This window comes from Centroberyx affinis, unplaced genomic scaffold (genome assembly GCF_046629955.1).
Source record: "Centroberyx affinis isolate AG114_WGS23_722 - 3 ecotype Tasmania unplaced genomic scaffold, CSIRO-AGI_Caff_v1 ptg004100l_1, whole genome shotgun sequence".
NCBI lineage: Eukaryota > Metazoa > Chordata > Actinopteri > Beryciformes > Berycidae > Centroberyx > Centroberyx affinis.
Window position 1 is genome coordinate 156,619 of NW_027281879.1, and position 19,288 is coordinate 175,906.

Genomic DNA, 19,288 nt, shown 5'->3' on the forward strand with positions numbered 1-19,288 from the left:
GTAGAACCTCTATTTTAAGGTGCAATATGGAAACATCCTGACACAGTATTATATGGCATCATATGAGTACCAATTGGTATGTTGAACTATTATTTCGACAGTAGAATAGAGACTCAACGGCATTAATTCAAATGGAGTTCAAACCAGAAGCCAATTTTGTTCCAATAGCAGATGCCTAGCAGTGTGTCCAACATATTGTGGCACCTTTTCACCTCTGGAATCATTTTTTCAGCATGTGTATCAAATTAGTAGGATGGGAATGATGACAGAACACAAAAGAGAAGGTTTTGATATGAATATATATCAGAAACAAAAAAAATAGCATGCAGTGTTGACTCAGGCACTGAACCATCTCTGGGCACACACACACACACACCATACTCTGGTTATCTAAGCAGACTGGAGTCTAAAATGGTAATCAGCCTCTGGCCCTCAAACAGGAAATGTCTCATTTGAGTCCAGAGATGAATGTTTTATAGCCACTGTATTAGGTGTTTTAAATGTTTTCATGTGTGACCCATCTTTTGTGCCTCTCCTCCTTCCTCCTGTCTTTCTCTTTCTCTCTCTCTTGCCCTCACCTTCTCTCACCCATTTTTCAGTTTGAGGTTGTTTTATCAATCATCAATGATAATTTGTATTGTACCAATAAAGGTGTTTTAGAGTTTGAATTCTCTCTCTCTTTGTGTGTCTCTCTCTGTCTCCAGGCGTGGAGGGGATTGCCCAGGCCTACTCAGCCTGTCTGCCTCACATCCGTTTCTACGGCCCTACAAACTTTTCTCCCATCATCAGCCATGTAGCCCGCTTTGCTACCCAGGCCCTGCAGCAAGAAAGAGCAGCGGTCAGTGACAATACCAGCTTTTATCTACTTACCTGCTGTTCCCCTTTTTTTTTCATTTAGAATTCATCTTACATTGATTGTACGCAGTGCATTCAAAGATCTTTCCAACACCTGTTCTTTCATTCTACACATTCCTTGTTTAGCCAATGTCTCTGCTTAGCTTGAGAAACTACTTTGGCACACCTTTCCAGTTCCTCCTGGCAATGTTGCTCCACTACCAGTTTCCCCCTTTTTAATGGAGTTGCCTTGTTCCATGCAGGTAAACTTGTTTCAACACCAAGGTCTCCATGGCCATGTTACACTTGCCCTATAGCAGCCCTCCTATGTCTAAGTTCAGATTGCTAGCTGACCTGCTTCTTTAGGGGTCCATTTCCATCCAGTTGCTGTAGCAGGTGCTACACTTGTTACTGTTGTATCTTTAGACTTTGTTAACATCAACTGCGTCTGTTCCTGCTCAGTTGCTTTCAGACTATTGCTCTTCTCTTTAGTGAAGGGTGATTTGGCAATTCAAAGATTGTATAATGCTGTCCTAGCTATCTCTTTTTTCATCTCTTCCTAGGATTCTCTGCCCTCCTCAGTGCTATCAATCAGTTCTTAGTTTACTTGAGCCCTTCCTTGATGCCCTCACCATCATCTTTTCACATCTGTCTCCATTATGTTTTGAGCTACCTTCTCTCCTGCACTAGCCATTCAGTTTCAAGCTGTTGTCTAGATTTCTTTGGTTCTGAGACCTCTCTACTCTGTTGTCATAGATAATAAACCTCATTTTATCTTGTTTATTCTCAACTGTTCCCTTTAGCCTTTTTAGTGCTATTTTCCAAATCAGTGTTAAGAGACTCCCATTGCCCACTTTTCACTATAGCCTTAGGCCATTTCACTCGAGGTTTTTGCCCCAGAAGGGAAAATATCCCTTCTTTCCATTTGTCTTTGCTGCCTGCTCTCTGTCCTCCAGATGCTGTGTTTCCTTGGTAATGTCTGCCTCCTCAATTACAGGGGTACTAACAGAATGTGAACTGTGGTTTTAGACCTTTTGCTGGACTTCCCAACTGAATTGACCGGCTGGATTGTGCTGATCAATGCAGGTTATGAGCTACATTCTAACGCACATTAGGAAAAGAATTTAAATTATCATCTGAGCCACCCCTCTTTTCCTCTTTTCTCAAATATACTTTCTACCTTTGTCTTTCCATCTCTTTCACTGTGAGCATTAACCTTGTAGTGCACTTTCCCACCCAAGCCATGGTGAATTCATCTAAGTCTTTATTATTATCCCAGGGCAAATCACAGCAAATAAGAGACCATAGCACAAAAAAGTGCAATATAATAATCAACAATAACATTTACACACAATGAGAACATAGTAAAACAGCAGTCTCCAGTAAAGTGCCTGAGTGGCAGAGCAGTGTAAACTCATCTAATGTATTTAGCAGCTTGATGGCTGACGGGACAAACAAGTGTTTGCATCTGTTGGTTTGGACTCTTGGCATCTTGACCACAGGGAGGGTGAGAGACTTGAGTGACAACTTCTGTTTTGCTCTTCCTTTCTCTCTGTCCTATTTCCTCTATCCTCCTTTCTTCCATTTCACTTTTCCTTTCAGGTGAGACACTGACTACCCATTTTACATGCATTTTTGTGCTTAACAACATGATAGGGAAACACCCTTCATCCTCTCCCTCCCCTCTATCTCATTCTCTCCTTTCCCGTCTCACTATCTCCTTCATTTCTCTCTGCACTCTCCTCTTTTCTCCTGTCCTCTACTCTTTTCTCCTCTCCTCTCCTCCTCTCCTCTCCTCTCCTCTCTATTGGCTCTCTTGTGTGGTATGTGTGTCTGATGTGGTAGTACATAATGTCTCCTGAAAAGGTTCGCCTGACCTTTAAATTCCACCAGAATTGTCATACTTGTTGACTTTGGATATGGCGTGTTTAAATATAGTTCTGTTTGGAATATGAATATAGTACAGCCAACGATGGACTTACTGCTATAAGAAATAGATGAAGCCTCTGATGATCATTGCTAAAGTACAGCCTTAAACAAATGTTGATTGCTACTTCCACGCTCTTGCCATTCCACTGTACCTTGTCCGTGCCACATTGGTGGCAATTAGGGTATGCAGGTCAAAAGCCTGTATTCAGCTCCACAAATCAGAAGTAATCTAAAATCAGCGGCATTGTGCATACCCTGATGGAGGCCACCACACTGATCATGGTTCCCTTCCTCATGGGGAAGCCCAATAGGCCTACTATGACCTTCCTCCAGCTGAAGGGAATGACTACCAGCGTCTAAAGCCAGAGAACCTGGTCCATGTAGGGCTGTCAGTAACCACTGTGGTACAACAGTTCAGCACCTGGACATACCAGCCTGGGATACCAGAAGGTAATCAGGTTGCCCAACTTGTTAGGCTGGGGACCTGGTGGTTGCAGCCTGGCTGGCTCTCAGGTTTCCAAATCAATGAGAGGGTAATGGATCGCTTCCTCAGAGCCTGTCCCTATGAAGTTAAGAGACTGGTGGTCCAACATGCACATGCAACTCAACTCAAGAGATGTTTGCGGGCCTCAAGCAAAGCTACTTAGGCAGGTAAGAAAGGTTGGGCTCCACCCGGACAGGGGCTTATGGGACCCACCAGTAGTTGTCAGATGAGCCCATGCCCACTGACCCCAAGCCATCTCCTCAAGTATCATGGATTCCGGTAATTCGGTACTTCTCCTGCCAGAAGTACGCAAAATGAAATAGCTGCTTGACCCTTACCTGTGTCCTTGGGGATTTCCACCAAGCCCCAACAGTCAACATGCCCCTCCAGACCACCCAGGGCTACAGTAAGGTGACAGTTGGGGTAGTAACTGACCTATTCCTCAGTCAAAACATCCCAGGATTTGATGTACTCTACCAAGCTACCTGAGCAGCACTCCAGGGAAAGCCAGCCTGGAAGGACCATTGTCAGAGGAGGAGATCACACTGCTGCCAGGCCACAAAGACGGCCACTACCCCTTATGAAGCCTGGCTGGGAGAACGCCAACCTGCTGAGCCAGCAGAGGAAGCTGACGCTGAAGCAACCTCCCCAACAGACTCTGAGTTTATGTCCCAGGTCCAGCAGAAAGGGCAGTTTGGTACGGCACAACTTCAGGATGACCGACCATGCCTGGAGCCAGGTGCATGTGGTTGAAGGTGTGAAGCAAGATGATCTTGCTCTACCACACGACTATTTTGTTGTCCAGGGGGCCTCACTCTATTATCACACCAGAAAGAGCTTATTGGTCATACCCACAACCCATGTTCCATTGGTGCTTGAGCTTGCTCATACCCATATCTTGGGAGCTCATCTGGGGCAGGACAAAACACAAGACTGGGTTTCAGACCGGTTCCACTGGTCAGGGCTTGCTAAGGCTGTAAGGGAATTCTGTCGAACCTGTGAGGTGTGCCAGAAGGTTTCTCCTGTCAAACCTGCTCCTTTGCCTGACCACTTGCCCCATCGTCTGCCTTTTCCATTCCAAACTGGGGACATCTGGCTTCCCGGCTTATGTCCCTCCACCTGCACCAGAAGGCCCAACAAACTGCATGACACCAGGACCTTCCCCCAGAGCCTAATTGGGCAGTCTGTTGACAGGCCAAATGGCACCACCTGTGTTTGTCAGCCACCATAAATTGACCTAATTAATACCTCGGCCCCATGGAAGAGTGAGGGAGTTCTTTCTCCAGTCACTTGACTAACGTCAAGTCTCATTCCAAGAACTGACCCAGCTAAGAAGTCGCCGAGAGGAGAAGCCAAGGATTGGACCAGCATGATGCTGGTATCCAGGCTTGCCCTAGCCTCACTTCTGGCCTTTTAATTTAATTTCTTTCATTCTGTTTCGGTCTGTTTTGGTTTCAGTGAACCAACCTACGGGTTCCTGGTAAGTGTTCTTTGCCCTGCCCCATGGTAAACACATTTAATAGTGTCACAACATATGAACACACACACACACACACTCAGCACATTCACTCAGCACATTCAGAACTCTAGTTCTGAAGTATTACTAAAATACACCTGCTGTTTTAACCTGGTACTCATGACAGCACATGGACACAACAGATGGGATATGACAACACAGCCTCTCTCTCTCTCTCTCTCTATTTCTCTCTCTCTCTCTCCCTCTCTCTCAAAAGGAAAATTCTGTTTCCTTAATGAGAAATTGACAACTTGTTTTTTTTGACAGGTGGCAAGTAGAAAAGCATGGCACAGCAAGGTAAAGCTTGGCAGGAAAACATGGATGTAGGCATAGCAGAAAACATTTCACATGGCGGAAAACAAAATCAGACTGGATGGTTTATGTGATCATGCAAGTAATGTTGCCATTTTTGTGTCTGTTAATTAATATAATATATTAGTATAATGTGTCTGTTTGAGTGTTTCACTGAGGTGAGACACTCAGACACATTATACTCAATTCTCTAATCGGATAAACATAGCCTCACTTTGGCTCCTCATAAAACACATATGTCACTGTTAGAAAAGCTGATGTAATGAATAGTTTGTGCAATAGTACCCTAGTTTTCACTAGAGGAAACCTGTCTATCTGTCACAGTTTCCCCCAAACATTTCTGTTTCAGAATGGGGATTTTTCAGCTTGGCTATGCAGAAGTCGCAAATTAACAAAATATTTACCTACTTGGCTTGGCTACTTAGAGACTATTCAAATCACAGCTGATTGTATAATCACTACTGTAGTGGCAGGGCTCCTAAACTTGTCACCCTGGCACTCAAATGAGAAATATATTTGTCTTTGGGCCCCAGGCTCATTAAAACATGAGCTTGTAAATTGTGATGTGTGGAGCCACCAGAAACAGCCCCACAACTCAATTATATGTGACCCAAGAAACACTTCTGTAATATGTATCTCTCTCCCAGATTTTTGAACCAGACACCTTCAGACACCTTCACCTTCATTACTGTAGCTTCCCCTCCTCAACTGCAGAGCGGCATGTTAACAAGACCTCTGAGACAGAGCTTGAACACTCATAGAGTTCGACTGGACCCCATGGGCTCAGGGTGGATGGGGCTAATTTTCTCACAAAATTGCTTGGGTTTGGGTCGTGCACAGGTTAATGAAAAATATGGTTCTTAGCAACTGCAGTTTGTAATCCCAGGTTTTAGACAACAATTTTTCAGGCCTGAGTTAAGTCATACTCTGAGGCTTTATGTGTGACAGAGAGAACTGATCATGTCCACAGTCACCTAGACATACTGCATAAATATTTCATTGCTGCATGAACTTTATGTGAAAGAAATGATTGAACACATACCTGGCTAGCTGGGGACTATGTGTTTAATGAAAACTGCAAAATACAGGCCAAATAATTGAAATGGTATTCAAAAAGAAGGGACCCCAAAACAGATTTGGAAAGGGATGAAAGAGGGCTAAATGTGACAGACTTGAGTGGTGCCTTCAAGGTAGAGAAGGTAGCTAGAGAAGAGAAGCTATCCATGTTCGACTGCTCGTGATCACATCTATCCCCTTTGCATTGATTGGAAAATAATGGGCCTAATTCATGAATCATGCCTACAATCAGATCAATCAGTTTTTCTTAAATTACGCATACAGACAATTTCATGAAAAATTTAGCATTCATAATTTTATGTCTAATTTGACTTGATTTCTTTGATTCTTTGATTCTTTCTTTGATGGAAAATAAAAATGGAAAACTGAAAATTCTTTGCAGGCTTTTTGCTGGATGTAAACCTAAAAAAGATCTAAAATTGTTCACCTAAAAATTGTTAAATTAAAAAATTCTGTTACAAAACAGAGAATAGGGGGTGAAAGTGAAAGCGAGTTTTGAAAGCCAGAAATCTCAGCACTTGGACAAGAAGGTCCTCACAATTATAGTAATACAAGTGTGTGTGTGTGTGTGTGTGTGTGTGTGTGTGTTTATTTTGTCGTCAATGGTTCAAAGTCTACTGTGGTAGTTTGAAGATCATCTCTCCTTCTTCCCTTATTAGTCGTATACCCAAGGTGCTGTTTCTCTTTACTTCTTTTCATCACTTTCATCCATTCTTTCTTCGTCTCTCCCTCCCCCTCTTTCTTTCTTGCTCACTCCATCTCCTTAATGCCCCCTCCCCCTTCCTTCTCTCTGTCTCTCTCCCTCTCTCTCTCTCTAGCCCAACAACTCCCATAGAAAGGCTTTAAAATCCCCTTTCAATTAGAGTTAAATTTAGCAGGTGATTCACTGTACAAATGTTGAGTCTTTTCCCTGTTGTTGGTAGAACTGGAAATGAAGCCCATCCAACCTGTTTAAAGGCAAGTGATGGAGAAGTAGCATTAAAGCGCAAATGGGAAAACATAAACCTCCCTTTTTAATTTCGTCAACAGTCGCTTGGCGTCAGCTGGATATCCACAAGAACCAAAGCTCCTAGAGACATTCTTATCTCTTTGTTGCTGTCTAATAAGGGAGAAACATTTCAGAATAGAAAACCAGTGCTATTTCAACATGTTTTTACAGTATATTTGGATGGTTTGACACTTGGAAGTAGTCCAAAACATTGGGAAAATGGGATGAGTACCCCTACTTAAGCTTGTTGGTATAATTGTTTAGATGTCTCTGTTTGTTCTCTTTCTGTTCTTCTATCTGTAGGTATCAGTCTTTGCCACCACAGAGAGTGATGTATTTGGTCTATTTTGATGCAATTTAATCATATTTGAGAAAGAGACAGACACTGGTTCACTAGCTCCCTGGTTACCGTTAGCATAGCAACCAATCTATAAAGCAATGAAGGCTCGGTCTGGCAAATAATGGTTGGAATCTCTTTTCGCTGGAACTACTTGTTCTTTGACATTCGACAAAGAAACCTCTAACTGAGAAAGCTGTTTCTGCCGGTGACTAACTAGCTGTCCTGCTGTGCTCTGTTCTTGCTGTCGCTCAGTTCACTGACAGTTATAGGATCAAGCTGAGCTGTGGCAGGGTCAAACAGGGGGTTTGGTGGTAGAGGTGTGTTACTTGACTATATATGTGTGACAAGCGGTTATAGAGATGAAGAAAGCACAATGAAAAGACTATAGCGTGTACAGAAGCGGAGCATAACTGACAGAGACCATCATTATAGACTGTTTTACTGATTTTTGTGGCACCATCACCTGATTTTGTCCATTTACATAAGCACTTCATAAAAGAAATAGAGAGGGATCATAAAATCAACTTCGACTTTTCTAATTTGGCTGTTTAAGTTTTTTGAAATATTGAGATACATCATTCATTTTAACAGAATTGAACCAGCCAGCCACTGCAGGGCTTCTAGAGTGATTTCTGAAACCCTCCATGCTCTCTGGCATTGTTTTGTACTCATCATCAGGTATCTGCTTTTGGTAGAAATGATGTCATCAAAGCCACACAAAAAACACAGCTTAGCCTTTCTAGTCCAGACAAAAGCTGAGAATGATCCCATCTCTCCATGGTCACCTTCTGAAGAATAGTTTCTTTCCCATATTCCTTTTGGTTTCAATTATACATATTCATCATGGACCAATGAGTGAACATTCTTATTTATATTTTTATGTCTAGTTTCATTTTTAATTATATTCCTGTTGTAGCTTTTGCATTGTCATTTTTCCTATACAGAGCTAACTATATTAATAATATATGATAATAATAATAATATATATTTTTGAATGTTGATTTTGTTGCGTGCTGAGAGAGTTTGTCATGTTCATTCAAAACCGTGCCTTCAATTTCAAATAATTTCAAATCCAACATTTATCAATATTGGAAAAATTGACAAAATAGGCTTATTTACCCATATCAATGATGTATTTCAGTTTCTGTTTGTGTATTTCTGCTTGATTACACAATGCAGTGCAACTAAAATGCCACTAAAATGGAACCAGTGTGGACACAAACGGAGGTCTCCAGCATGTTGTATAGATTAAGTCCATATGTCTGTGAACACATTCTCCCTCTTACCATCCGTATTGCCAGCTCAGGTTAGGGCTTCCATTACCTGTGCGGCCCAGTGGGCAGAGCATGGCACTAACACCGCCAGCTCCAGGGCGTCCATTCCCTCCCGCGGCTCCCAGGACTCAGCATGGCACTAACACTCACTGCGTCTGTTCCCAGCGGGGTCAGCCGTACCAAAAAAGCTCACTGACGCGTCGGCACTCTAGGCCGCTTTGGATATAAAACTTCCAACGAACGGCACACAGCCCACAGTGTTTCTGTGCGTATCCACTGGCATGTCTCGCCTGCCTAAATGTGAGCAGAGCGCGGTAGCTGGGTATCATTATGCTCCCACGGTGCTTTTTGTCCCTAATTGTACCCTGTCACCCTGCACAGAACAAATGGATGAGGAAAATACACGAAGAAATCCACTGTGTTGCGGGGTCCTTTTGTTACTGTAAAGAAAAAAAGGCGGAACAAAAAAAAAGGGGAAAATTGATTTCTGTCTCTTTCTTGTTTTATATTACAGTGAGTTCAAACAGGGGCTGAACATAGGAAGGCGTAACAGGCAATGTGACAGCGTCATATGTGCAGACCACCTACTGGGGTAGTGGGGCCAGTGTGTGTGTGTGTGTGTGTGTGTGTGTGGGATAAGTGGGCGGGTGGTTATGTTCATGGGAAGGTTTTGGGCATGGAAGGGGACGATAGCCGGCACGAATCGGCTGCCGCACTGCCTCGGCGTTCCTGTTCCTCAGATAATGAGCAAACCTGTGAACGCCTGTGTGACTGTGTGAACACGGCCCCAGTAATAACACACATATCCTGCGCTGCCCTGCGGTCCGTGTGTGTGTGTCCAAGTGTGTGAGCGTCCCTGTCTGTCTGTGTGATAATGATTCTCTAATGAGCGCTGCTGTTAGCACATTAAAGAGACAGGCTTCAGAGCCTCCCCTGTGTGTGTGTGTGTATGTGCGTGTGTGTGTTTGTGTGTGTGTGTCTGTGTGAACTTGCGCATGGTAATGTGAAAGTACGTGTGTGTGTCTTGTAGATGGTGAACATTCACCTTGTCTGTTCTTATCATAGGATAGTCATCCTTACTTACTGTAAGATGCATAATAGATGCATATTCTTTGAATGTGTGTGTGTGTGTGTGTGTGTTTGTGTGTGTGTGTGTGCGCGCTTGCATGTGTGTATGTAGCCCATGTTCCTGCACGGTTACATGTACAGACATGACATACTGAACTGTTGCCTGTATGTTCTTTAATGTCTCTGTACAGCACCATAGACAGACTGCTCTGTGTGTGTGTGTGTGTGTGTGTGTGTGTGTGTGTGTGTGTGTGTGTGTGTGTGTGTGTGTGTGTGTGTGTGTGTGTCCAGTGAGACACCACAAGTCTAGATAGCATGCACACAGTGTATGCTTAACCTAATTTAGGCTTAGAAGAAAGTACGGAGGCTGTTTTGATTTTGTGTTGACTGCATTGAGCGATATGAACTTACATTATAACTATATCTATCACATGGCTGCATTGATCCTGGTTGGCCAATGAAGGCCTTCTGAGTCTGTTTCATATCTAATCATATCACTCCGCAGTCAAGAAGTCCGGTCCATATTGATGATTTCTAATCAAATTAACTACTTTTTTGGGGTAACCTTGTTAATAATTTTAGCTTATAATACATTTAAATCGGTATTCTGCGTTATATGATGAAAGTCTTTGGTAAGTGGCTCACTGTACATCGTCTCTCACACACTGTGTACCCAGAGATAGCGTTGCTGCCTTTCCAAAAGCATTATTTTTGCCCTGTCACAATTCCAGAGCCCTATACTTTCCTGCCTCCCTATGATGCATGTCCTCTGCTAACACCGAGGCGCGATGCAACATTTCAGTCGGCGGACACTTTCATCGAAGTGCCTCTGGCGGCGGGGGTGAAGGAGAGAGCACCACTTGACTCCTCTGTTCCACACTCCGTCCCACTCAGGAACGGCACGGGGCCAGAGTCGGACAAAAGGGGGTCTGCTGGCAGCGCGGCGGACGTGTGTATTTTTAACAGCAGTTTCATTACCAGTGGGAATGGAAACCCTAATCCAGGAACACTCAGCCCAGTGAGTTAGACAGGGAACAGAGCCCCCCGGTACTGTTTTGTGTCAGACTCTACCCACTGAGATGCACCTGACTGAAATCCCCCACTTACAAACACTGAAATGTATTCAGTATTCATGTATTTGTTGTTCTTGGTGGTGTTCTTTTGAATTTGAAATATCACCTATACTACTATTTCTCTGATGTATCATTTTTCTTTTGAATCACATTTTTTTTTTAGAAAATATTGTTTAGTGGACCAAGAAATGAAGATCTCAAGGATTGCCACTTTAAATAGAGTTCCAAATAATATAATAACAATCAATCTACCACATAATTCCCAAACTTTTATCCTTCTCTCTCTCTTTCCTTCCTTCCTTGTCCCCCATACTTCTTCTTTGCCCTCTCTCATGAACTGTCCATTTCTCGCTCTCTTTTCTCCTTTAGTCTTTCTTGCAGTCCTTCTCTCTCTTCATCCATCTCAGACTGCAATATAATAGAGCTTCCTAAAATAACGCTCTCTCTTCTTATTGCATTTATAATAAGATTTTATGACTGTGCTTAGCCTACAGGATACGGTCTAAAAGTGATTTGTTTGTCATGTGTGCATAGCCTGATGTTTACATTTTATTACATGAGGAACAATCCCATTTTATCTTGTTTTTACAGACACAAATAGAAGGTACAGATATTACCATGCATGGTCAGAAGTGAAGGGACTTGGGCCTTTTGACCTTTGACCTCCTCCTCTCACATAGAGGACTGTGCTGCCTCTCCTAATGTATATTCTGCAGGTGGCCTCTCTCCCTCCCATCATCCAGCCCTAATCTTTCCCCATCTGCTTTTCTGTTTGTTCCTCCCTTCTACTCCACTTTGCTTCATTCATCCCTCTTCTTCTTCTCCTCCTCTCCTCGTTCATCTCCGTACCTCTGTTGTTGTTTTTTTTGTTTTGTTTCCGGGGACAGATGGTGTGATCTGTCATATGAATGAGGCCCGACGATGCGATGCGGAAGAGGCAAATTCATTCTGTTTTATATCTTTCTCTCCCTCTTGCGCTGTTTTCTAGCCCTCATCTCCTATCCCCTCTTCACTCTCTCTCCTAATACTTTCTGCATCTCCTCTATTGCCTTTTTCCCATTACCACCTTCTCTCTGTCTCTGTCCATGTGCTCCTTTTCTCCCCCTCTACAGCAGGGTGGCACTCTGCTTACCATTACTGCCGGTTAGCATCAACATTCAACATAATCTCCATCATCATCATTATCATAAATCCTTCCTGATGCAGATTCCTTTTTTTTTTTTTTTTTTTTTTTTTTGTGATTTGCAGTTGGGATGAAATTTGATAATGACACAACGTAGCAAAACTCAACTAAATGTCTCATTTTCTCTTATCTGCTTTTGTGTCTTCTTTCCCTCCTCCTCATTTCTCTCTGTCTTCTTTCTCTCCCTCCCTCCTTCCCTCTCCTCTCCTCTCTCTGTGTCTCTTCCCCTCTGCAGCAGTACTTCACTCTCCTCATCATAACGGATGGCGTCATCAGCGATATGGACGAGACGCGCCACGCCATCGTGCAGGCGGCGAAGCTGCCCATGTCCATCATCATCATCGGCGTGGGCAACGCCGACTTCGCCGCCATGGAGTTCTTGGACGGAGACGCCAGCGCCCTGAGGTCCAACACGGGAGAGGAGGCCGTGCGGGACATCGTGCAGTTCGTCCCGTTCAGGGACTTCCGCAACGTGAGTGTTGGACACTGTCCTGTGTAGCAAAGCATCCTATGTGGCACCTGCCTGAGTCCTTTGTCCTTTTAAGGGGCTAGAGTTCTCTTCAAAGCCTATTCACTAGTCTTAACAGGACTGCATTCAAACGTGAATATTCAAAAACAACATGCAGCCTTCTTTCACCAGAAATTCTCTTTACATAGTTCTACTTGTCTTGCATTATAGGAGAGGTTCTCTCTGAACTAATGAACACTGAACTCAAAATCAGAGTGAACCATTTCAAAAGTCCAACAAGTGTTTTGTTGCAGTTGAGTGCAGTCTGACGTCTTTCAGTCTCCAGTTGCCCTGATGCCAGCTAAGCCAGTGTTTTGACTCGCTGATGTGATTAGCAATGTCAGTTTGACTCCATTTTAGTTTCTGTGATAGAGGCATTACCTAATGATATGATGTCAGCCCATCTATGTCTGGCTGTGTTACCAAATGGCAGCCTGTTGCTAGTCAGATTGTAGCTACACACACACACACATACAGATTTTGGCGTGGCTAGATGATGCATGCTGCCTATCTATCTGGCTCAGAGTAGATACCATGTAGACGGTGTGCTGTATGTGTGTGTGTGTGTGTGTGTGTGTGTGTGTGTCTTTGCTCGTGTTAGGTGAACATACATGTACAAAGTATTTACATGTGTGTTCGCACATGTGTGCTATATGTGTGCATGGGCTGCTGAGTGTGTGTATGTGTGTGTGTGCACATTTGTAGGCTGTGCATGTGCGGGCTCGGTTCATAGTGTGTGTGTGTGTGTGTGTGTGTGTGTGTGTGTGTGTGGGCTGGTAGTGGGCGAGCTGACTTCCTCAGCGGTGGGAGGAACAGACAGTGTTTTCTGGCTTCGCTCCAGTTTCTGGATGGGAGGGTGAGAGAAAGCAATGGAGAGAGAGAGAGAGAGAGATAAAGGCATAAAGAGGGAGAAATAAAGGTTGGCAGGGAGAGAGAGAGAGATAGAGAGAGGACTCTTCCTCTCTCATACAGTGACGCAGAGAAAAAGAGAGGGAAATAAAGAGAGCAGATTAATGAGAGTGAAGTAAAGTGATGAGCTATGTTGACTGGTTAACTTCTAGCACAAGTTATCTTCATTTGAACTTTGAACTGTTGTAATAGAAGTTATTAGCTATCAATTAAGTTATATTAGAAGTTATAATCTATATTGATTGTAGCTTGGATTTAAAATGGTGTCCAAGTCAAGACCAAAGGAAATGGAGACCACGACCATAATGAGTCGAGTCTTTTTCAAGGCCACAGATATCTGATAGGCAAGATATACAGTATACGAATATAGAATATGATCGGATTACATCTCAATCATTCAGATGATAGCGTCATATACATACATATAGAGAGAAAATATGGCTAAGATATTGTCATTTTTGCACCTTTAGAAGCACCTTTAGAAGATCTAGGCTCTATGTGTTTGTTGGTTTGTTTGTGTTTGACGCTTTTTGCAATGCACAGCGCTTAGGGGAATTACGGTATGTGCTCTCTAGGCTGCACAGAGTCCTGCATAAGAGAAATCCAGTGTGCGCTTGTACACCAGACAGTACGGTAGAAGTCACTAATGGATAAAGTCAACACATGCATTAACTGTTTTCTTCTTCTTCTTCTTTTCCACTTTCACGAGGAGACCAGCTGTTGCATTCTGCCTAGCGATGAAGTCGTTTGATAGCATATGTGATTCCCAGTGACTCAGGAACGTTGCATTCAAAATAGCCTGTTGCGTAACTTTAGGTAACTTGGGTTGCAATGCGTTAGAAGATGAATCAATACAGACGGTGATTCATTGAAATCTTTATGACGGAGGCTGGAAGGGTTAAAGGTAAAGTGAGAGAAAATTGTCATTACTGCGAAAGCATGATGCTGGTATTTGCCGTTGTTCCAAGAGCCAATAAATCAATCACTAATCAGAAACAAACACCATTGGTTGTTTCAGGGATGAAATATGTTGTATTCCAATTATGAGACCAATCAGCTTCACCAGTATGTTTTGCTCAGGTAAAAAGAAAATGAAATATTAATGTGTGGCATTCAGAACAAACAAAACTAAACAAAATTTGAAGCCCAATCTACACTACATGATTTCATACCATATTAGTACCACCAGTGAAAACATATTGGTCAAGCATTTAGCTCAAGCATGAGCATAGTCATGGTTTCTGTTAGTTCAAATCTCCTCATTTTTACTGGATGGATGGTGTCTATTATTGTCATTGTTGTCGTCATATGTAGCCTAGGTTGCCGGCTGCCATGGCAACATTTTTGGCAAAAGAGGAAAGGGGGATTTAGAGGTTTTTCTAGCTTTCATCAGCTCCCATAGATCTCGGGCACAAAGTATTTGAAGTTACCATGCCATCTACACTTCAGAGTGCCCAGTTACAATTACCAGCTCCACAGCAGCGGCAGCATCAGAGTTCATGTTGCTCTGCGAGGACAAACATCAGCACTGTGCCAGTGTTTTCTGTAAGTCCACACCCTGAGTTCACACTTTTAGATGGTTGTGAAAAGCCAACCCGGAGCCATAGCAGCTCTATAAGTGGACGAGCAGCTCTCCAATCAACACTTGTCACCTCAAAATAATTGCCACTGGAAAAATCCACACTTATCAACGCTGGAAAATTCGCCATATTTAGGTTCCAAAGGGCGTTGCACATGGAGCTGCTGCTCTTTTGGAATTTACCCATACACCCATACAATAAGAGTGTGTTATTCAACTCATATTGAGCTAAATAACACACTCTTATTCAACTCAATATGAATGTGTTTGAATGTTTTTTGCATGTTTAGTAGGCAATATACTGTTTAAAAGTGTGCATTTGTTTGCATCTGTGATTATGCCAGAGTGTGTGTGTGTGTGTGTGTGTAGCTGTGTATGTGTGGAACAGTGTATTCACAGATGTGTACTCATGCCTCTCTCAATTCAGTTCAGTTCAGTTCAATTCAATTCAGTTTGCTTTATTGGCATGATAGTTTAAAAACAAACAATATTGCCAAAGCATATAACTAGAATTGAATCATCAATTAACCAACATAGATAATGAATCCCAACCCCTCCCATGTATCAGTGTGTGTGTGTGTGTGTGTGTGTGTGTGTGTGTTCAGTGTATTCAGACCCCCCTACTATCCACTCTCCACTGACTATAAGTATTTCTGTGAATCGGCAAAATATAATAGCCATTATAAATATAGAGCTTTTCTGGGAATATACATTAATACATATTCTTCATATTTTCCATCCATCTGTGTTGCCTCGTTCCCTCAAAGCATGACAACAATTAACCCATTTTGCAGCTAATGCAGCACACTGACTTTTCTCCCCACATAGCTAGGGAAGTTTGAGAGGAAACTCTGGATATACTCTACTTACCTTAACTTATCCAACCTAAAATAACTCTCTCTTACTTCTTCTTCTTCTTCTCTCCTCTCTCTCTCTCTCTCTCTCTCTCTCTACATGTGTGTGTTTTCCCCAGGCGCCCAAGGAGACCCTGGCCAAGTCGGTGCTGGCCGAGCTGCCTCAGCAGGTCACCCAGTACTTTAAACAGCGGAATCTGTCGCCCAACAAGCCGGCCCCCGAGTGAGTGAGAGGCCCCCCTCGCTCACACACCGGAGCCCATATGCTGTACAATATCTCCAACGAAACCTCTCTCTTCTCATATACGGCAAAACAATCCACGGCGAGAGAGTCTACATCAGCTGTGAACAAATGTGAACAAAAACGATTCGCGGACAGAAAATCAAAAAGTCGAAGACGTCCCCAGCATTATATTTGAAAATGAGTAATGTTCGGTCCGCTCTCCAGTGTGATTCCATCCGTTTCTTCAGTGAGAAATATGATAATAATATATAAAGGACCTTGCATGTCTACAGCGATGGCAGGTTTTCATCGATATGCAGGAAAAAAAAATATATATATATCGGCCTTTTTTCCAGAGTATGAAAACTCGATTTATCAGGAGCTAGAATTCTCGCTTCATGCATGTGTGTGTTATGTGATTGATAACCATGTGATACATACAACTCCTCGGTGTAAAGTCACTCCTAAGTTGAAATATATCAGTGGTCGGAATGCACTTTGTCATACGGATCCTTTAAAAGACGCCGGATCAGATGGAGGGTGTTTTCTCGGAGGATGGAAGAGGAATTTTTTTTCAATTTTTAAAACCGCGATTTTGATCTCCCGAGTCGTCTTGAGAGGTTTTTGATTCTAGATGAGAGAAATCAGAGGAGGAATAGGCAGCTGCAGCACTAACACAGGATAGATGAGGGATACGTACTCCGCCACTGAATCGGAGTGCGGGGGCCGATTCTGGTAGCTTTGCAAAAATCCTTGTATGTCAGTGACTCTGCTTAAGACCTCGGTTCACCCTGCATGTCGCCAATATCTACTCACTGTTTACAAAACGATGCTGACGATCACAAACGCATGATTTGTATTTATTTATTTTTTTCCAAAATGATCTATCTATCTGATTTTGTAAATATGGAACGATGAGATTCAGCGGACTGGAGAAGAAGTGTTGATGTGTGGTTGCGTTAAGAGTTTCCTAAAGTGGAACGGAATCGGAAGAGGAGTTTCTGACATGCATATATCGAATGTATATTTATATGATGTTACTTATGTTCTGACAAGCCAATGTTTATGACATGTTTTTAATGTACCTTTTATGCAGTGCTAAATTGTGTACTTAGTTGTACTACGACGTGTATTGTTGTGTATCTTTGTATTAAACCTGTTGCTATGAATTTTCTAAAGTTGTGTCTATGTCTATACTCAGGTTAATAAACTGGAAAATGAAGTGATGTGTGTGTGTGTGTGTGTGTGTGAGAGAGAGAGAGAGAGAGAGAGAGAGAGACATACACACACAGAGCAAAAAAAAATGTTTTAACCCTGTGTGAGCCAGCGCTGATTGTTTTTCATGGCTGGTTTTAAAATGAATGAAGAGAAAACTAATTGGAACCTGGACTCAAACTGGAGGTGCAGGTACATCAGTTTCCTCTATTGATTGGTTTTAAATGGAAATATGAACATAATTTGGGTTACATAGGGTTGCAGATTTTCTGTATAAAACCCATATTCATGATAGGCATAGATGAAAACATTCAGCCTTAAAAGGAAATGTAGATGGAAAACCACCCAGCTTCATGTCCATTACTTCCAGCTGTAGGAATTACTTCCTATAATCACAAAATGAAATGTCTTTATTTACCATATCTTTATTATCCATATGTATTTACTACTGACTGCCCCTGCTGGTGGTGTTCTCTCTTCTATTGCTGTTTCTGACCTTTTCTGTTGAGAAGACCAATCAGATGAAGCTTTCCATTTTTTTTTCCTGCTGATGAACATTGACCCAGACTGGACTTATTCCATTTTCGCTGCAGGACTTTATATCACATATGAGACCATCACCCAGCCCCCAGACACCAGGTTTTCTATTGTGAATAGCTCTCCCTCCACTAGTTTTGTTCCTGACTACTTAAATAATACTCAGTAGTAAAAAAACATAATGTTAACAATCTCCTGAATAAAAAAAAAACTTTACCTTGATAAATCATTCCTTAATAACTAGACCTATTTCAAAGATTTTGGAGAATATGGTATCTAAGCAACTCCTACAAATGGCAGAGAGAAGTCAAATTTGTGAAAAATTTCCATCAGGTTTTCTTCCACATCACACTACTGTACTGCAGCATGTTTCAGGTTAATGAATGAACCATCAGTGTATGCAGATTCTAACAAGTGCTGTGTGTTGTTGCTGCTTGACCCACAGCAGCCTTCGACACGACCGATTACCTTTAACATGTTTTTATAATCAAGTCTTCTACTAGCGATAGTTTCTTTCGATTCACTGATTATGTGTGGTGTGCCTCAAGGCTCTAATCTTGGGATGATATTTTCTTTATGCATGTTCCCCCTTGGCCTTGTTGTCCGTCGCCATAGCAACTCCTTTGACTGCCATACCAATGATATTCATCTGTATCCGTCAGTTTAACCAATAAACCTCAGTTAGCTGGCAGTATGATGGCAGTGACTAAGATTTCCTTCAACTGCCTTCAGACAGTGAGGTCCTTGTTAACTGGCCCTGAACACATCTCACCACACTCTCTATCTTCCGCTGTGAACATCACACCGTCTTTGATTGCTGCTTCAGAGACATTTTATCAATTTAGGAACATTACAAAAACGACACTGCTTCTGTTGTTTAATGACGCTGAGAGACTTTGACACATTTTTCCTGTCCCAACCAAGCCGTAGCCCAGTTCTCCCGCCAGGTTATTGATGAGGCTGAACACACATCCCAGGATCCAATTACCTAAATTAGTTTTGTTTTAGCCCAATTTTTTTACTGATGAAATTTATGGCTCATCTAGGTCTGGCTCCTCGCTACATCTCACATCTTTTAACCCCTTAGAAACCGGAGAGCAGCTCGAGATGCACAGGCAAAATCAATGTTATCTTTCAAATCACCTATTTAAGCACTTTTTTAAGAGGAGGGCAAGCAACACAAAATAAGGAGAGTGAAACAGTAAGGACTGAAATTAAAATGTTCATTTGCATATTTCAAATTTTCCAGGTTGCTTCTAGCAGAGATGAAGTGCAGTGTAAACCCACTGAAGCTCATTACTGACCTTTGTATCTACAAAGTAACTGACTGATGGAGTCTCCCCTTCCTCTGGCCATCTCCCCCCAGTGTTCAAACGCCTGTTTGA

General features: G+C 42.5%; 1 protein-coding gene across 1 annotated transcript in view; it reads left to right on the forward strand.

The window, feature by feature from the left end:
* cpne2 (copine II) overlaps positions 1–17,272 on the forward strand; it is a 57,477-nt gene extending 40,205 nt beyond the window's left edge. Inside the window, exons 14-16 of the mRNA XM_071542424.1 lie at positions 705–838; positions 12,314–12,550; positions 16,048–17,272. Coding sequence (XP_071398525.1) covers positions 705–838; positions 12,314–12,550; positions 16,048–16,155 — 479 coding nt within the window. The 3' untranslated portion in view covers positions 16,156–17,272. The remainder of the gene's footprint in view (positions 1–704; positions 839–12,313; positions 12,551–16,047) is intronic.
* The last annotated feature ends 2,016 nt before the right edge of the window (positions 17,273–19,288 follow it).